This window comes from Pteropus medius, unplaced genomic scaffold, assembly GCF_902729225.1.
Source record: "Pteropus medius unplaced genomic scaffold, Ma_sr-lr_union100, whole genome shotgun sequence".
Classification (NCBI taxonomy): domain Eukaryota; kingdom Metazoa; phylum Chordata; class Mammalia; order Chiroptera; family Pteropodidae; genus Pteropus; species Pteropus medius.
In genome coordinates, this window is record NW_024349802.1 from 7770204 (window position 1) to 7791482 (window position 21279).

A 21279-nucleotide genomic window follows, 5' to 3' on the forward strand; every position below is an offset into this window, starting at 1 on the left:
ACAAAGCCAGTCTCTTGAAGTCTTAACTAACGACATTTCCATTCACCAGAGTCATCGGCCTTTTCTTTGTTCACATTCTCTTTAAATTCTCTCTTGTGTTTAATCTTCTGTAGTACCATTGTATTTGGTTCTAAGCTCTTTGTTTTAGCAATATTTTATCAGTAACTCTTTCTCCTTTTTCCTACCAGTGAATGTTCCTACTGTTCAGGGAATATTCAGGGGATATACTTGCTGCTCTTTTCATTCTGTTGAAAACTCATTTTTTTCTTATCGTTTCAGTCTTTGTGCAAAATCTTAGATCTTTTTCTCATCTTTTCCTTGCCAAACCTGTATCTCCAGTCATGACCCTTTCCCTGTAGTTAACCCGTGTCCTTTATTCTGCTAATGTAATTATCATTATCTTAGTCACCTGGGTTTAAAATGTGAAATTACCTTTAATTTCAAGGTATAGTTGATCTTTCATTATGTATTCTTGATATGTGGTTTGGTGCATTTGGGGTCTTCAGGAAAGGGGATAGATTTGAGTCTTGGCTCTTCTTTCTCATGTATACACACATGCTGTTTTATTACTTCAACATTTCAATGACTTAGGAATTGTTCCTACTTAGAGTGATACCTGGTTATGGTCATATACTTAGTAAAGGATAGACTGTAGTCCTCTTCTGTTTTCATCATGCTAGTTTTTAAAAATAGTGAATTTTTTGTTATTTAAACACAGAAAAGTAGAGAAAATAACATCTGATGATTTGCCAAATTTACTTCAAATCTAGTTTTAAAAGAAGCATAGCTAAATCTTTTCTAGTCTTCATCCTTTCCTGAGAGGCAACCCAGTCAGTATTGAGTATTCTAAGATTGGTATGTATCATTTCCATACATATTTTTATTCTCTTCTTATATCCATAGTATATGCATATATTATTTATATCCATAAATACCATTGTTTTAAATTTTATACAGTTGCTCTTACAAAGATGTGTATAGTTTTGCAAATTGCTTTTTAAAAAAATTCGCTTACTACTCAGTCACTCATTTAATAAATAGGCACTGTTCTAGGTCCAGAGGAATATGGTGAATAAGGAAGACAAGGCTACCTGCTTACTAACATTTCAATGAGGGAGACATATAATAAGTAAATAAAATCGATAATGTAATATCAGGTTAGGATAAATGCCATGAAAGAAAATTGAGCAGGATCAGGGGATAGAGAATGATGTAGGAATGGGATGTATACTATTTTAAATTAAGTGTTCTGGGAAGTCCTTTTTTAGGAGATGGCATTTGAGCAGCTGAGTTAATTGAGTGAATAAGTCATGTTAAGATCTGGGGCGAAGAGAATGCCAGGGGAGGGAACATCAAGTTCAAAGGCCTTGAGGCAGAAATGACCTTGGAGCACTTGAGAAATAGAAAGAAGTCAGGTGCGGTCAAGTGCAGAATTAGGAGATTTATAAGAAGTGAGTTTGGAGAAGCCAAAGGTCAGATCATGTAGGTCCTATAAAGTAATGTTAGGAAATTTGGGTATTAAGTGTAGTAAGACCCACTGGGTGAGTTTTGAACAGAGGAATAACATAGTTTGATATACTTTTAAGATTACTTTTGTACTGGAATTCTGTGCAGTAGAAAAGAATGTGGAAACTTTCTATATTGATATGGGACGATCTTGAAAATACATTATACATTTTTTCCGCTTGGCTTTTTTCTTTTTAGTATACCACTATTTATGTAAAAAAAAGATTGTATTTGTTTGTATTTGTATAAAATTTCTCTGGAAGGATATAAAAGACAAATATAAAAGAGTTTACTCATGAAACGGGGTACTGATAATAGAAAAATGAGAAGGAAACCAACCACTGTAGACTTTTTATACATCCATTAAATAGTTATAAATCATACAGAAAAGTATACATATCTATCCAGCCAGCCAGATTTTCACAAACTGAGCTCTCTCTCCCATTTAATCACTAGAGCCAGAAGCAGAACTTTGCCAGGATGGCAGAAACCCTCAGGTTCCCTTCTAGTTAATACTCCTACCCTTCCCTTCAAAGGGTAACCACCATCTTGACTTTTAATAGCATTCATTAGTTTCACCTGCTTTTTGTACTGCCACTGTTAACTCCATTCTATTCACCATAATTTATTTTAAATTATCTTTTAATTTTAGCATCATGCAAGTAATACATCATAGATTTTCTTTGTTAAAAGATTAAAACGATACTGAAGTACATAAAACAAATCACACAGGACCCCTGTCTATTGCCTCTCTCCTATTCCATGCCTCTCCCCAGAGGAAGCTGCAGTGAAAAATTTAGAATGTAGCCTTCATGTCTTGGTTTTGAGTTTACATACGCAAATAACTTCTCCTTTTTCCCCCTTTTCAGTACATAATATGGTTAGTATTTAATGATGATGATAATGTTGATACTAGATTAGTAGTTAACATTTATTAAGTACTTTCTAGTGGTTAACTGTTAATCTAGTGTCTGATCTTTAAGCTCCTCTCCTTCCTCAACATCTCTCTCAGTTGCTCATACATACTCTCTCACATGCATTCTCTACCCAGACAGCCTCCATTATATTCTGCTGTTACTGAATAAGATCTCAGTCAGCCAGGCCTATCTCCTCTCTATTCTAGGAAATGCTCTATTCATGTTTGTCCACATATTTTTTTGTTTATATCTTTTTGTCTTTGAAATTTCCCTTCTCGTCTGAGACAACCAAACCATGCCTCTGCTTTCTGACCCAGATGTCTTTTATCCTATGTCTTTGATGTAGCTACAACTGAGTTCAGCCTTTCTTACAGTTTGTTTGGCATACAACACTTTACAGTCTGTGACCTATTACTGAAAAATGTGCTTTCATTCTCTTGTTATGTATCTGTAGTTTAATATAGCCAGTTTTGCCTGGCAAAAATTATCCTTTGTAGGGTCGGGTATATCCATCGGTAAATAAGGAGTATACCTTTACTTCCCTGTACCCCTTTCCCCATGGTTCCAACATAGCAGTCTAGATAGCCACTACTAGTTGATCAGTACCTAGAACTGTGCTGGGCACTTAGTAGGCTCTCAGTAAGTATATGTTTGACTGAATTAGTTGGCTCTGAAGATGAAACCTATTTGGTATGAGATCTTTTTTTTTTAAAGCACCATCATGGCTGTTCACAGTATGTGGCATATAACAAGCAATCAGTAATTATCTGTTGAATTTAATTCAGTTTTATTTTACTTTATGTCTGTCTGGGTTTTAACTGAGCACATGTATTCTTTTATGGGAAGATATACCCCAGTCCAGAATAGTCCTGATGCTAGAATTTGTCAAAGGCAGAGCTGCAGCATTATTTGGCAGTTTTAGGCACAAGAAAGGAAGCATCTTTTATTACTGACATCCTTTTCCCAAACATTACTCCCGCTACTTCACTAGCTGCTCATTGTCTCGTGTTGGCTGTGTAGTCACCACAGGGGACTGTCCTCACTCTTATCAGTGGAATGCCACTGCACATCATTTCCTCTTGTCGTCATCTCCAAGAGCTTCTTAATGGTGCAGAGGTGGTCTGCCCAGAGCAGGTTCATTAACTTAACATGCTTAAAATACCACAGAAGGCAACAGGAATTATAAAATTATAAACTGTGCCTTCTTGAGTTGAACTTTGAATTTATTCTCTTTAAATCTCTTAAGCATTCTTAGTTTTAAAAATAGACACTTCTCATTTTTCTGGCATGATGTGTTAGGATTTATTTGAGATGTTAGTACATTTTATCTGATGACAACCTTTAATAAAACTTGTATCAAATATATGACTTGAATAAAACCATGGCTTTTACCCAAACGTTTTAAGTCTGTGAAACATTTTAAAGAGAATAATGATCTTAGGGAAGAGCTAGATTTCTCTTAAGACTTTGGTTCAGATAGGACATATGTTCAAAATTGACATTGCATTTGGCTTGGATTTCAGTGGAGAAAAAGTACTTCAGAATCAAACCTGTTTTTTGGGACTTGACCAAAGTAATTAAAAGTCTAGAGGTTGTGTTTTTGTATGATACATAGGAGGTAGAGCAACCTGTTTTTTCTTTTGGTTAAATTTTGGCATTACCAGTGAATTATTTGTTCATGTTATGAAGAAGGAATTGAGTGGTCACAGGACTTTAGAGAAAATTTTTCCTTCCTAGACTTAGGTTTTGTTGTTTTACCTTGTAATGCATTTCTGCTTTTATTTAAAAATAACATACTTTTAAATTAATTTAGATGTATGTAAACTGCATTCATTTAAATTGGGGATCTTATGCTTTCCCCCTTTTTCTTTCAGGACTTGAACCAATGAAAGAAGCTTATGGCACTTATGAAGAGAAATGTCACTCCTCCCTTTTTAATTGGAACTTCTGTTTAGGAGCTGTATATGACTTTTCACCTGTCATCTGTTCTTTCACTAGCCACTGACTTTGAGTTGCAGGAAGGTCTCTGAAGATTTATATCAAATGACGTCAATGGCCAGCTTGTTTTCTTTTACTAGTCCAGCAGTAAAGCGATTGTTGGGCTGGAAGCAAGGTGATGAAGAGGAGAAATGGGCCGAAAAGGCAGTCGATGCTTTGGTGAAAAAGCTAAAAAAGAAAAAGGGTGCCATGGAGGAACTGGAGAAAGCCTTGAGCAGTCCAGGACAGCCGAGCAAGTGTGTCACTATTCCCAGATCTTTAGATGGACGCCTGCAGGTGTCTCACAGAAAAGGCTTACCCCACGTTATATATTGTCGTGTTTGGCGCTGGCCTGATTTGCAGAGTCATCATGAGCTGAAGCCATTGGATATTTGTGAATTTCCTTTTGGATCTAAGCAAAAAGAAGTTTGTATCAACCCATACCACTATAAGAGAGTGGAGAGTCCAGGTAGGTTTTATTTCCTTGGGAAGATTTAGAAAATCTCCTTCCTGGTTTTCAATTAAATGGATTTAGTAATGAAAAGGTTCTCTTGGCCTCGTGTTTCATTCTTAAAGATTTAGTGTTGGAAGGAACACTGGATTTTGAACTTAGCTTTTTATGTATAGATGATATAGCTCCTAAGTGGCTTATTCTAAGTCATTGTTCACTGTAAACAGGCATATGTACACGCTGCCATTCCTGTGGAGTACCTGTCTCTATTTTATCTAAGGCCTAAGCTCCATTTGTGTACTACATCTCACTTCTTTTTATCTCTTAAGAACTTTGTTCCTACAGTTATCACTCCTTTCCCTAGCATTATATTTTCCTTCTCTATTAGGCTATTTCTGACAGCATACAAGCCTGTCATAATACTGCCCATCCTAAAATTAACATTAAAAAAGAATTCCTGTCTTGAATTTTTTTATACCTCCCTACCTGCAATCTTCTATGCTGTTTCCTCTGGTTCTTTTATAGGCGCCTCCATTTTTATTATCTTCACATTACTTTCTTCACATTCTTTCTTGATACCCCTTCCAGTTAGTCTTTCTTCCCTACCATTTGATTTGTCAAGATCACTAGTGACTTCCTTCTGAGAGCTCATCTCAGTCCAGATTTTACTCGCCCTCCCAGCATCACTTGATACAGTTGCACTTCTTCCCTCCCACTCAAAATTTTTCTTTATTGGCTTCTGAAACTATCTTACTGGCTGTTTTTGCTTAGTCTGTATATTGCCTTATTGTTTTCATAGAACTCAATTCTTGGAGAATTTCTCTATCTGTATTTTTCTTCTGTGTGCTCTCGTGCTGTCACATGTCTTAAAACCACCAATAAGCTCATGCTCACATTTTGAACTTGAGTCAGCTTGTCCTTTGAGATTTATACTTCTGTATCCAGTTGCCTACTTTAGGAGCCTCCAACCCCGGGCTGTGGACCAGTACCAGTCCTTGGCCTGTTAGGAACTGAGCCACACAGCAGGAGGTGAGTGGCGGGCCAGGGAGCGCAGCTTCATCTGTATTTGCAGCTGCTCCCCAGCACTAGCATCACCACCTTGACTCCACCTCAGATCATCAGGCTTAGATCCTCATAGGAGCACCATTCCCTAGTGCCAGAAAGGTTGGGGACTGTTGGCCTACTTGATATCTCCACTTGAATGTGTGATAAACATAACAGATTTAATATGTCTAAATAGTACTTTAGATTTTTTTCTCCCACCAAGTTATTGTTTCCCTCCAGTTTTCCCTATTGAAGGGAAATGGCACCAGCATTCGTGTAATTGCTAACTAGAAGTCATCTTTTGTTCTTCTCTCATAAGTCCTGTGTTTGAGCTATGAGCAAATGCTGTTTGCTGTGCTTTTCAGATTATATCTTGATACTATCATCTCACCATCTCTAATACCACTACTGTAGTACAGAACATCATCATCTTTCACCTGCAGTAGTCTTCTGTTGGTCTCTGCCTCTCCCACCCGAACCCATTCTGTTTTCCACATAGCAGTCAGAGTGACATTTAGAAAATATATATCAAATCATGTCAGTCCCTGCTCAGAACACTTTAAAGGCTCTCTGTCACACTTAGAATAATTTTCTACAAAACCCTACATGACCAAGCAATCTTCCTTTGTTCTTAGACTTGCCATATTCCTGCATCTAGGTTTTTTTTCCTTGCTGTTTCCTCTACTTAGAGTACTCTCTCCCAGGATCTTTTCATGGCACATTTTCTCCCTCCATTCAGTCCTTGCTAAAATACCCCAGTCATTACTTGATGCTATGTTAGATATTTATTTCGTTTATTGACTGATGTGACCAGGACTTCCTCTGTCTCATTCTGTACTGCATCCCCAGTGCCTAGAATAGTATTACCTGGCACTTAGTAGGTAGTGCTTAGTAAATGTTTTTTGTGTAATGAATGAATTGTATAAGCTGAGATACTAGCAAGGTGCATTAGTTATCTATTGCTGCATAACAAATTACCACAAGCTAAGTGGCTTAACACACATTTATGATCTTGTGTTTCTGTGGGTCAGGAATCCAGGCACGCCTTAATTGGGTCCTTTGTAAGGCCATAATCAAAGTGTTGGTCAAGCCTTGGGTCTCATCCGAAGATCATTTAGGGATGGATCTGTTTTCCAGCTCATGTGATTGTTGACAGAAGTCAGCTCCTTGCAGACTGGCTGTTAGATTCTTGCTAGTTGTCGACTGGAGGCCACCTTCGTTTGCTCACCACATGACCTTTTTCACAGGTAGCTCACATTCATGGCAGCTTACTTCAAAGCTAGTAAAAGAGAGAGAGTCTTCTTGCTAGAAGTGTATTATATTCTTATGGAATGTCATCATATACATCCTGTCACCTTTGCCTTATTTGGTTAGAAGTTATACACTCAAAGGGAGGAGGATACACAAGGATGAATACCCAGAAGTGGGAATGGTGGTGGCCACCTTAGAGTCTGTGTGCCATGGTGGATTTCACATGGAGATACTATAAGCCCAGTATAGTATCTTACCAAAAGGTTGTGAAAATAACATTGGATGTGGAGACTAGTAAAAAGAATAGTAATGGCGCTGTCAGGGAAAGTTCAGTTTAAGAGCTTTAGAGCTGCCAGTTGGTATTTGAGATGATCCCCAATTTTTTACTGAATCTAAGGAGTGCTATAGCCTGAAGAAATTGATGAGCAAAGGAAGATATGAGGATTTAATAGAAAAGCGTAGTCTGAAAAATTCCCAAAGTTGGTATTTGTTAGGAGTTGCTGGAAAGAAAGTCTAGGAATTTAGTATATTCACCTATAGCCAGGGTGTGACTTATAATCAGCCAATAGAAATGTCTTAATTTTTGTATTCCATTTTTCTCAGCTATAATTCATTCTATAGAAAGGACTAGGGCATAGCTCTAGTATGCTTAAGCAGGTTAAGCATCTGTGATACAGGATGAATCACTATAGTACTGGTATTAAAGTAATAGTAATAGTAATGAATTTATGGACTAGGCACTTTTCTAATGCAATAAGGTTATTCCTTCATAGGGTTAGAAAGTGATACTAACATTTTAAAGCCCTTTAAGTTTACTAATAAATTTACAGATAAGGAAACCAAGGCTTAAAAGAGAAAGTAACTTATACAAGATCACATTGCTAATATACAGTGGAGCCAGAAAGTATTACAAAAAAATTAAAAAGATGGAAGATAGCTGAAAAGTGGTAAAGAAAAGAAAAATAGAGGGCCAGCCCAGGTGGTCCGTTGTTTAACAGGCAGTATTGGTTAAGAATGGGTTCTGGAACCAGACTTTCTGGGTTTGAATCTTGATTTTACCAATACTACCAGTGTGACCACAGCCAAGTTACTAAACCATTCTGTGATTTAGTTTTCTCATTTGTAAAAGAGAATAATACTTCATAGTTTTTTAAATGAGAATTAGATGAGTTAATGCATGAAAAGTGCTTAGATTAAAACAAACTGGCTTAGAATAAGTTTCAAGTTAAATATCATTCTACTATAATAATTTAGAAATAGAGCATAGGGAAGAATGGCAGGAAGAAACTTATCAAAGAAATACTACTAGAACAATTTCCAGAACTGAAAATTGAAAGGGCCCAGTGACTTATTAACCAGAACAAGGGATTAAAAAAGACCCATATGTGAAACTTTAGTATATTACAGATAAAAAGAAGTTTCTCTAAGCTCCCAGAGAGAAAAGGTAGGGTACTGGAAATGAGAGTATTGTATTTATCCGTGCAGTTCTGGATTCTAGAAGAAAAGGAAGCATTGCTCCAAAAATTCAGAGGAAAATAGTTGTCTATTCTGGAATCTGTCTGCAGACAAACAAAAGGGAAAATCTTATATACGCAAGGTCTCAACATTTATATTCCTTACACCCTTTCTTAGGAAGCTAATTGAGGGTGAGATCCAGGAAATAAGATCTAACAGAAGGGAAGGGAAGACCAAGGACTTGAGATTTGTAGACTTGTGTAGCAACCTGTCTAGATTTTAGCAAAAGTATGGAGGATCCATTTTTATAGAATCAATCAATTTTTTGTTTACTTGTGGCATCTGGAAAATAATATTAATAGAAATTTGACAGATCTGTTGGACTTCTGTAGCTATTAGTGGTACATACTTAAGATTAAACAAACGAAGGAACAGGCAATTAATTGTAATTATGTTCTAATAACTAATAAAAGCACTGTTCATGAAAAAATAGAATTGTAGTATATACTTAGCTCAACAGTGAAAAATATTTATATATATATACTATATAAAATCTGGATATTGATTTAACCAAAAATTTTTCCATCTTTTCATGTTTATTAGTTATTTGGATTTCTTTATGAATTGCCCATTCATTCATATATTTGCTGTTTTTTTCTGCTGTTTATCTTCTTCTTTTTTTAAAATTTTTATTTTTCCATTAGAGTTGGCATTTAATATTAGTTTCAGGTATACAGTATAGTGGTTAGACATTTATATAATTTATGAGTGACCTCCCCCCGCCCCGATTAATTTAGTACCCACCTGGCACTACACATAGTTATTACAATATGCTGTATTTCACATCCCCATGACTATTTTGTAACTACCAGTAGGTACTTCTTAATCCCTTTACCTTTTTACCCAGCTCCACAACCCCCCTCCTGTATGGCAATCACCAGTTCGTTGCCTATATCTGAGTCTGTTTCCATTTTGTTTGTTTATTTTGTTCTTTAGATTCCACATGTAGGTGAAATAATGGTATTTGCCTTTCTCAGTGACTTATTTCACTTAGCATAATACCCTGTAGGTCCATCCATGTCATTGCAAATGGTAAGATTTCATTTTTTTTTTAATGGCTGAGTAATATTCCACTGTATATGTGTACCACATCTTCTTTATCCAGTCTATTGATGGGCACTTAGATTGCTTCCATATCTTGCCTATTGTAAATAGCACTGCAGTGAACACAGGAACATACCTTTCCAAGTTAGTGTTTTGGTTTTCTTTGGATAAACACCTAGAAGTGGAATTGCTGGGTCATAAGGTAGTTCTATTTTTAATTTTTTTAGGAACTTTAAAGCTGTCTTCCATAGTGACTGTACTAATTTTCAATTCCACTGACAGTGCATGAGGCTCCCCTTTTCTCCACATCCTTGCCGACACTTGCTTGTTGATTTATTGATAGCCATTCTGACAGATGTGAGGTGACACCTCATTGTAATCTTAATTTGTATTTCTCTGAAGATTAGTGACATTGAGCATCTCTTCATATGTCTATTGGCCATCTGTATATCCTCTTTGGAGAAATGCCTATTCAGGTCCTCTGCCCATTTTTAAATTTAACCAAAAAGTTCTAATGTGACTTTATTGTGGGGAAGGGGGAATGAGAGTAGGATAGAATGATATAAGAAAGGTACTTCATTTATCATAACAACAAGTCTGTAAATAATGTCTTGACAAATCAATAATAGCAGTATGAATTTATCATTTAGCAGTGCACAAAATATTAGGAGAAATGGCTAAGAGTTTAAATTTGTTGTCTCTGAAAGCAGTATGGGAGGAGGCTTAGAAACTGCTATTTTGGTTATACTCTCGTGGCATCTATCTTAAACTGTATTATTTTGGATAAATTACTAAAAAACATAGATAATATAGAAGTGAGAGAGAAGTCAGTGATTTTAGTTCTGCCTTAAAAAAAAGAAATTCTTACTAGATTGAATTTCTAAGTAGTTATTTAAGTCTTGCTAGCCAGCTAAACAGAAATTTTTACTGTCTAATGCCCTCCCTACTCTCCATTGGCAGCTGTCCCATCATTCTGTGAGGGGAACAGCAGTTGGTAATACACAGTACAACAAAACAATTGTAATCAGATGTTAACCAGATAATTACTACACTAGTTCAGTAAAATGAAGAGACCCCCGCCAAAAAAACAAAAACAGTACAAATGCTGACTTAAAGATCTTCCGATTCTTCACCTGCTTCTGGGAGGGGAAGTATGACCTAGTTAACTTAAAGACAGATAACTTAAAGACAGATTGATTTTGTTGCTGCTGAACAATGTCAAAGTGATACTTTCAGAAGTGAAATTACATTGACAAATATAAGAAAGTTGTAAAAGACACGAATTGGTACAGTAACAGTTTAAAGAAATCAGGTTTGTTTCTGTTTCTTATAGGGAAAGGTAATCAGATATTTGTATGTGATTGATCACTTGGGTCTTTAGAGAAAGTGAATGTTTGAATAAAGTTTATATTTTAAAAAATATATCTCTTAAAATGTTTAGGCTTTGTTGTATATATTTTCATTATGGTCATCTTTAGAAAACTGATTTTGAATGGAAGACTTCTACATAGTAAATGTTACTATTTTGTGTAGGGAAAACTTTACTGAAGAACATAAACTGTGAGATCTCTCAAACTAAGAAACATGAAATGTTCAAAATTGGAAGCATGGAGGCTTTCAGGACATCGGTATAGCTGACCTCAACTTCACTCTCTTACCTCCTATTTCAGTGCTTAGGCCAACTGTTTATCCTTTCTTATCTCCCTCCTGGAATCTCCTCATCTCCTGTATTTCCTGTATTCTCCTAGCCCTCCCATGTGAAATCCTCCCAGTTCTTTAAGGTCCAGGCAGATATTGTCTTTTTGACAATATTTTGTTTGATTCCTTGCTAGCTGGAAGTACTCAATCTTTCTTGAACTCTTATTGCATTAAATTCTCTCTATTACGGTTGTTTTAAAACATGCCTTTATCTCCTATAGTACAGGAATGGTCTCATTTCTCTAAATGCTTAGAGAGTTTTTGGTTTAGTTATTATGTAAATAGATTCAGGGTTCTACAAAGCAGTCCTTTCTAAAAGTAAATTGTTTAATAGGTTTACAATCTTAACCTGAATCCTTTCTATCTACCCCTTAATGTGTATGGGATATTTGCTTTAGTCATTGCTGACAGGTGACTTTTGATTTTTGTCTTTCAGTCTTACCTCCAGTATTAGTGCCTCGTCATAATGAATTCAATCCACAACACAGCCTTCTGGTTCAGTTTAGAAACCTGAGCCACAATGAACCGCACATGCCACAAAATGCAACTTTTCCAGATTCTTTCCACCAGCCCAACAACACTCCTTTTCCCTTATCTCCAAATAGCCCCTATCCCCCTTCCCCTGCAAGCAGCACATATCCCAACTCCCCAGCAAGTTCTGGACCAGGAAGTCCATTTCAGCTTCCAGGTAAGAATTTATTTTATTAATAACAAAAAATAATCCCTGAGAATCAGCAATTGTTCTTATACTGCTGGCCCTCTGGATGAACTGTTATATGCCAAGAGCTAGCTACTTTTGACTCTATAATTTTTAGTAATTGTTTGATTTCCAGAAGAATGTTGGATTTTATTTTGCCAAGTACCATATGTTTAGAAAAATGGAAGTAGCCATACTTGACTCAAAGTCAGATATTTTTGTATAATCTATAATACTAAGTGCCATTATTGAGTGCCTTTTATAAAACTGTGGGAAAAGATGCATTAAATTTAATCTTCGGAACAGCCATGTGAGATAGATATTATTCCTGTTTTACAGATGGAAAAATAAATTGATATTAACCCCAAGAGTTTAAGTACTTTGCCTAAGGTTGCAAAGCTAGTAAGTGGGAGGTTCAGACTCAAGTTTCTTTGACTGTAAAGTCTGTGCTTTTTAACTTTACTACACTGCTTTCAAATCTTTTTAAATGTTGGAAGGTTAAAATGAGCCCCATTTGTCTTTAATTAGATAACTGATGAATTGATTTGCCTGGAGAAAGATCATAAGTAAATTTCATAAAGTTTCCAGCTTTTGTTAATGACATGTCTTGTAGGAACACATCTTATGTCACTCGATCAAATATTTGAATGCCTACTCAGAAAATACAGAGAACAATCTCGTGACAATAGGTGGGGAGAGGGTTGAGGACCTGGGAGATAGGGGTGAAGGGTTAAAGAAGTACACATTAGTAGTTGATAGAGGTCACAGGGATGGGGAGCGTGGCATAGGGAATGTAGTCAGCAGTAATATAATGCAGTGATCCCCAACCTTTTTGGCACTTGGGACTGGTGTGCCTAATGATCTGAGGTGGAGTTGAGGCTATAGTGGTAGCGCTGGGAAGTGGCTGCAGATACAGGTGAAGCTTGGCTCCTTTGCCCGCCACTCACTTTCTGATGTGTGACTCAGTTCCTAACAGGCCATGGGCTGGTCCACAGCCTGGAGGTTGAAGACACTAGATATAATGGATATGTGTAGAGCCAGAGGGGTGATAGAGTAATCAGGGGGATTGTTTCATAAACTATATAAATATACTTGAAACTAATAATAAAATGCTAAAAAAAAAATACTTGAGTGCCTATTGCAGGTACAGTCTTATGTAAGTATATTCTTTGTGGTTTCTCTGCACCAAAATTACCAGTTGATGCAGGGTTTTGGGGGGGATGGGGGAAGAGTAGTTAAGTGCCAGCTGTTAATATTAGATATTTGTTCAAAAACTAATTTTCATACTTTGTCCTAGATTCAATGCTGATTGTAGCTCTGTCTCAGAATATATCTTGTATAAACCTTGGGGTGAAAGACAATTTTTATTCAGTATTTGTAATTTGTTGAATCAAAGAAGTATAGCTGTAGCTTTTGCAAAGATTTTCAACCACAAGTGTTGGAACTCAAAAGATTTTCTAGTTAACATTGTTTCCTAAGAGAATTATCTAGCCATTTAATAGGGCACAACAGCCATTTTAGGACTTTGCAAAAGAATTAGACAACTGCTCGTAGTGTTGATGGAATTTTGAGGGAGTATAGCTTTATTTTCCAGTTTTAAATAACAATATACAGTATATGATGATCTCGATAATTTAATACATACCCCAAACTAGGATAATTACATCCTTCAGATTGATTTCCAGTAGTTGCAGTTTCTCTGAGCATATGAGTCTAAGCAAATAAAGGCAGAATTCTTGGCCTTAAATTGTCTTCTGTGCATTTTAGCACTTATCTTACTATGCTGGATTGGACCAAATACATGTGGACTTAAAGTAGGTTTTCAGTAGCTAATGGTTGTGCTGTTTTTTTCTCCTTTTCCCTTGCTGTAAGATGCATTCTACATTTTTGTATGTGATATTCAGTAATGAATCCAACTGGTAAACTTATGAACTTTTTAATGTCTCTTTAGAATAACTGAGCAGGTTAAGATTTTAACTGTTCTTTTGGGACTTTAACTTGTCTCATTTTCTTCCTCTTAGCTGATACTCCTCCTCCTGCCTATATGCCACCAGATGATCAAATGGGTCAAGATAATTCCCAGCCCATGGATACAAGCAATAATATGATTCCTCAGATTATGCCCAGTATATCCAGCAGAGGTAAGAGGAATACTCACCATATTTATTTTGTTGTTGCTGTTTTGTTTTAAACTTCTTGGCCACTTTTTAAAAACAGCTTTATTGAGGTATAATTTATATACCATATAAATTTTGTACCATTGCCACAATCTAGTTTTAGAATATTTCCATAACCTTTTAAAAATATCCCTTGTGTCTTTGCAGTCTATCTCCCCACTCCTAAACCCAGCTTCAGAGATCCTCTATTCTGTTTTCTGTATCTGTAGATTTGCCTTTTCTGAACATTGCATATAAATAGAATCACATCTGTAGTCTTTTGCATCTGGCTTCCTTCACTTAACAATATTTTTGAGATTCATCTATATTATAGCACGTATCAGTAATTTCTTTTTATTGCTGAACAGTATTCCATTTTATGGATGTACCACATTTTGTTTATTCATTCACCAGTTGATGGACATTTGGATTGTTTACAGTTTTTGGCTAGTAAGAAAAATGCTGTTATGAACATTTGCATATAAGTCTTTGTGTGGACATTGTTTTTCTTTTTCTTGGTTAGATACCTAAGAGTGGAATTTCTGAGTCATATGGTAAGTTTAACTATTTAAGAAAAACTGCCAGACTTCTCCAAAGTGGCAGTACCATTTTACATTCTTACCAGTAATATATGAGAGTTCCAGTTCCTCCACATCCTCCTAACACTTATTATTGTCTGTCTTTTTTATTATAGCCATTCTAGTGGGTATAAAGTGCTATCTCATTGTGGTTTTAATTTGCATTTCCCTAATGAATAATGATGTTGAACATTTTTTATGCACTTGTTAGCCATTCTTGTATCTTCTGTGGTAAAATGTTTATTTAAATCAATTGCCCATTTTTAAATTGTGTTGTTTGTTATTATTGAGTTGTAATTGTTCTTTATATATTCTGGATAGAAGTCCTTTATCAGATACGTGATTTGCAAATGTTTTCAGTTTCTGGATCATCTTTTCATTCTCGCGATGCTATCTTTTGAAGCACAAAAGTTAAATTTTGATGAAGTCCAGCTTAATTTTTTTCTTTTCTGGAGTATCCTTTTAGTGTTGCATTTAAGATTGTCTATCTCAAGGTCATGAAAATTTTGTTACGGGTTTTCTTCTAGAACTTCTGTAAGTTTAGCTCTTACATGTAGGTGTATAATTCATTTTGAGTTAAGCTTTTTGTATGATAAAGATATAAATTCATCTTTGTTCATGTAGATATCCAGTTGGTTCTAGCACTGTTTGTTGAAAAGGGTGTCATTTCTGCAGTGAATTCCTTTGGCATCCTTTTCAGAAGTCAGTTAACCATAAATGTAAGCATTTATTTCAGGACTCTCAGTTTTATTCATTGATCTGTATATTTGTACCTCGTAATCTTGGTTACTAAAGCTATTTTTGAGTTTTGAAAAAAAGAAGCGTTAGTCCTTCAGCTTTGTTCTTCTTTTTCAAAATTGTTTGGCTATTCTATGTTCTTTGCATTTTCACATCATTTTAGTATAAGTTTGGCACTTTTTGTTCCCCAAAATCCTTGTTTGGATTTTGATAGAGTTCACGTTGAATCTCTAAATCAATTCGGAGAGATTTGCCATCATCTTCCAGTGCACAAACCTGGAATCTCTATTTATTTAGATCGTCTCAGCTTTCAGTGTAAAACTTTTTATTTCTGCTTCTCTTTTTAAATTTATTCCTAAGTAAGTGGAATTTGTTTAATTTTATGTTTGAATTCTTTATTAATATGTAAAAATATAGTTGATTTTTGTATATTAATCTTGTAACCTGCAACCTTCTCAACTCATTGATTAGTTCTAGTAGTAGGTTTTTTTGTATGTGCCCTTGAGGATTCCTTAGAGTCCTCTAAATACAGGAGCATGTTGTCTATGAATAGAAAAGTGTTTTTTCCTATCCAGCCTGGATGCCTTTAACATCTCGCGCTCTCACGTGTACACACGCGCACGCGCGCGCTCTTTCTCTCTCTGCCCCTCCCCTCCTCTCCTTCTCTCTCCCCACTCCCCTCTCCCCCTTCTTTTTCCTTCCCCTCTCCCACCCTCTCTTTCTGTCTCTCTCTGTCTTTCTTTGTCATTAAAGGGTATTTATAAAAAACCTACAGCTACCTCATACTTAATGGTAAAACTGAATTGCTTTCCCCCTGCAATTGGAAATAAGACAAGAATGTCTGCTCTTTGCTTCTAGTCAACATTGTTCTGGATGGTCTAGCCAGTAAATTACTAGTTCTCTTTTATTCCTAGTTTGTTGAGAATTTTTATCATGAATGGATGTTGGATTTTGTCAAAAACCTTTTCTGTTCCTGTTGAGATGGTCATGTGGAGTTTTTTGTTCTTATTTTAATAATAAGGTATATTACATGACCTGATTTTCTGATGTGAAACCAGTCTATATTCCAGGGATAAACCTCGTATAGTCAAGGTGTATAATCCTTTTTATATATTGCCGGATTAGGTTTATTGAAATTTTGTTGAGTATTTTTGCTTGTATATTCATAAGCGATATTGGTCTGTAGTTTTCTTATAATGTCTTTTTTGGCATTGGTAATCAAGGTAATGATGGTCTCATGATGTGAGTTGGGAAGTGTTCCCTCTTATTTTTGGAAGAGTTTGTAAAATATCAGTATAATTTCTTCTTTAGATATTCGATAGAATTTACCAGCGAAGCCATTTAGGCTTGGAATTTTCTTTGTGGGAAGATTTTTAAAAATGATTCAACCTTTTTAGTTATATGGGTCTGTTCAGAATCTATTTTTTCTTGAGTCAGTTTTGGTAATTTGTGTCTTTCTAGGAGTTTGTCCGTTTCATTCAAATTGTCTAATTTGTTGGCTTAAAGTTTTTTATAGTATCCTTTATAATCTTTCTAATTTCTGTGAGAGTTATTAGTGTTGTCTTCATTCCTGATTTTGGAAATTTGTGTGTTGTTGATTTTTTCTTGGTTGCTTTGCTAAAGGATTGTCAATTTTGTTGCTCTTAAGAAAGAGCCAACTTTTTGCTTTTTCATTGATTTCCATTCTAATCTGTTATTTTCTTTATTCTGCTCGAGTTTAGCTTGCTTTTCGTTTTATAAAGTTTCTTAAGGTGGAATGTTAGGTTATTGATTTGAGTCATTCTTTTTGAACATAACTGTTCAAAACTATTAATTTCCCTCTAACAATGCCTTTAGTTGTACACTATAAATTTCGATGTTTTGTTTTCATTTTTATTCAGTCAAAATTTTTTAAAATTCTCTTGTAATTTCTTGTTTAACTCTTGGATTATTTCGTAGCATGTTAATCAATTTCCACATATTTCAGGATTCCCCAAATTTCTTTCTGTTCCTAATTCCTAATTTAACTCCATTGTGGGCATTGAACATACTTCATATGATTTCATTTCTTTTCATTTTATTGAGACTTGTTTTAAGCATGTTTTTGTATAGCCTGTGACCTAAGAATGGATTTTAGATTATTAAAAGATTATTAAAGAAGAATATGTGGCCTGAAAAACCTAAAATATTTTCATTCCACTTGGTCATGGTATATAATGCTTTTTATATGTTGCTGGATTTGGTGAGCAGAAAACATTAGCCAACACCTGGCTGAGCATATGGTCTACTTTAGAGAATATTCCATATGCATCTGAAAAAATACATTCCAGTTTTGTAGGGAATCATAGGATCTGTGGATTTCAATTAGGTCAAATTGGTTGGTTGATAGTGTTTTTTAAGTCCTCTTTCTTTCTAATTGTTTTGTCAGTTATTGAGAGTGGGAGATTAATGTCCTCAACTATTACCATTGAATTATTTCTTTCAGTTCTGTTGGTTTTTACTTTGTGTACTTTGGGGATCTGTTATTAAAGTGTACAGTTTAGTAGCATTAAGCACATCCACACTGTTGTGCAAGCATCACCACTATCCATTCCTAGAATTTTTTCATTATCTCAAACAGAGCTCTTGTACCCATTAAACTCCTGATTCTCCCTCCCTTTGGCAACTACCATTCTACATTTTGTTTCTGTGAATTTACCTATTCTAGTTCCTTCGTCTAAGTGGAATCATATAACATATTATCCTTTTGTGTCTGGCTTATTTCACTTAGCATAATGTTTTCAAGGTCTATGTTGTAATCTATATCAGAATTTCATTCCTTTTAAGGCGGAATAATATTTTATTGTGTGTATATACCACGTTTAGTTTACCCAGGTATCAGTTGGTGGACATTTGGGTTGTTTCCACCTTTTCACTGCTATGAACATTGGTGTACAGGTATCTGTTTGAGTCTCTGCTTTTTAATTCACTTGGTATCATATACCTAGTAGTAGAATCGCTGAATTTTATGGTATTTCTGTTTAACTTTTTGAGGAACTGTCAAACTGTTTTCCAGAGTACTGCACCATTTACATTTACACCAGCTGTGCATTAGGGTTCTAATTTCTCCACATTCTTGCCAATACTTTTTAAAAATAATAGCCATCCTAATGGGTGTGAAGAGGTATCGCTTTGTGGTTTAAAAACTACTTTGTTTTGAGACCTTCCTTAGTTGTCACAAGTTTAGAAAAAGTAAGGTACTGCCACTTCATACAGTTCTTAAAAGAATGGTGTTTTTGTATGTTATATGTGTTCGTGGTAATACTGAAAGACTATATGTTACACTGTGTTTCCAGGAGCCCCACATTCCTAAGAACAGTTAAATTTCAGGCTCCCAATAGTCTTGTTAATATCTGAATAATGTCTTACTTTTCAAGGTCTAGCATTTATGTAGGAATTTTATCATACTAATTTGCTTGTAATTCATAGAATCTACCTTCATTTAGAGCAAAAGGTCTCCGAATATGAATTTCCGGATTTGAATTCCTGCATCTTTACTTATTTGCTTTACAGCTTAACAGAGTTGCCTTTTAAAATCTCCAAGCCTAAGTTTTCCCACTTATAAAATAAGTAGAGATAATATCTACGCAGGGATTATTAGTATATTGATTGAATTAGATAATATATGTAATGATCTTAGTGTACAGTGTCAGGTAATACCCAATAAATTGTATTATCCTTCTTCTGAAAACGTGGACTATTACCCCACCATTCATTTTCCTTTTTTTTTCCATGTGTCCCTCCCACCTGTTGTGCCCATTGTGAATTGTTGACTTGTACACAAATAAGAATTTGGCCAGTAGTACAGATGGTTCTCAGCTTATAGAGGGGTTACATCCTGATATACACATCATAATTTGAAAATATCATTGTTATAAAAGTAATACACCTAACCTACCCAAACATCGTAGCTTAGCCTAGCCTGCTTTAAATGTGTTCGGAACACTTTTAGCCTACAGTTGGGCAAAATCATCTTGAACAGTGAATACACTGTAGATTATTCGTTGTTTACCCTTGCAACCATGTGGCTGACTGGGATCTGTGGCTTGCTGCACTGCCCAGCATTGCAAGAGAATCGTACTGCATATCACTAGCCTAGGATGATAAGATAAAAATTCAAAATTATACATATGGTTTTTACTGAATACATATTGCTTTTGCACCATTGTAAAGTTGAAAAATCTTAATTCAAATGATCATAAATCAGAACTGTCTGTATTTTTACTCCATGTAAATCTTTTTCCATAGTCATTTCTAGCACTTAACATTTAAAATGTGTACCACCTTTTACTCAAAGATAATGCTTACTTAGTTGTGATTTTTTTTTCTTAACAGACTTTATTTTTTAGGTCAATTTTAGGTTCACAGCAAATCTAAGCAGAAAGTACAGAGTTCCTACAAGCATAGCCACCCCCCACTACCAGCATCCTGCACTGTCAGAAACATCATTATCACCAGAAATGCATAGTTTACATTAGGGTTCATTCTTGCTGTTGTATATTCTGTGGGTTATAACAAATAAATAATGATATGTATCTACCAGTATAGTACCATACAGACTAGTTTCACTGCCCTAAAAATCCTCTGTGCTTTGCTTGTTCATCCCTTTTTACCCCTGGTAACCATTGATCTTTTTATTGTCTCCTTAATTTTGCCATTTCCAGAATGTCACATAATTGGAATCATACAGTATATAGCCTTTTCAGATTGGCTTCTTTTACTTACTAACTTACATTTAAGTTTCTTCCATATTTTTTCATGGCTTGATAGTTCTTTTTTTTTTTAACTCCTGACTAATATTCCATTGTCTGGATTTAATTATTCGTTCACCTACTTAGTTGCTTCCAAGTTTTGGCAATTGTAAACAAAGCTGCTATAAACATCCATGTGCAGTTTTTGTGTGGACATAAGTTTTCAGTTGCTTTTGGTAAATACTAAGGAGCACTTTTCCTGCATTATGTGCTAAGTGTAAGTTTAGTTTTTTAAGAAACCACCAAACTGTTTTCCAAAGTGGCTATACCTTTTTGCATTCCCACCAGCAGTGAATGTGAGTTCCTATTGCTCCACATCCTCACCAGCATTTGATGTTGCCAGTGTTTTGGATTTTGGCCATTCTAGTGGATGTGTAGCAGTATCTCATTGCTATTTTGTTTTGCATTTCCCTGATGACACATGATGTGGTGCATCTTTTTAAATGTTTACTTGACATGTGAGTATCTTCAGCGAAGTGTCTGTTCATGACTTTGACCCACTTTTTAATTGGGTGGTTCATTTTCTTGTTGCGTTTTAAGAGTTCTTTGTATGTTTTGGATAACAGTCCTTTATCAGATAAGTCTTTTGCAGATATTTTCTCCCAGTCTGTGACTTGTCTTCCCTTGACAGTGTCTTGCAGAACAGAAATCTTTCATTTCCTTTTCTTGTCTTACTGCCTTAGTTAGGACTTTCAGTAGTGATGAGAACATCCTTGCCTTGTTATGGATCTTAGCAGGAACACTTCTAGTTTTTCATAAGTATGACGTTTGCTATAGTTTTTTTGTAAATGTTCTTTATCAAGTTGAAGAAGTTCCCCTCTATTCTAGTTTGCTGAGAGTCCCACTTAGTTTTTTAGTTTAGATTTTTGTTTAGAATAATTTTATAAATACTGGTATAGTTAAATCAGAATGCGGAAATGGATTTGTCATTGCTAATA

At 35.4% G+C, this 21279-nt stretch overlaps 1 protein-coding gene across 3 annotated transcripts in view; it reads left to right on the forward strand.

Moving 5' to 3' along the window:
- The window catches only part of SMAD5 (SMAD family member 5), a 46041-nt gene that overhangs the window by 15811 nt on the left and 8951 nt on the right, over positions 1-21279 (forward strand). For all 3 annotated transcript variants that reach the window (XM_039836101.1, XM_039836100.1, XM_039836102.1), the window contains 3 exons: positions 4298-4869; positions 11840-12091; positions 14122-14241. In XM_039836101.1, the coding sequence (XP_039692035.1) occupies positions 4467-4869; positions 11840-12091; positions 14122-14241 (775 nt within the window). In that variant the 5' untranslated portion in view covers positions 4298-4466. The remainder of the gene's footprint in view (positions 1-4297; positions 4870-11839; positions 12092-14121; positions 14242-21279) is intronic.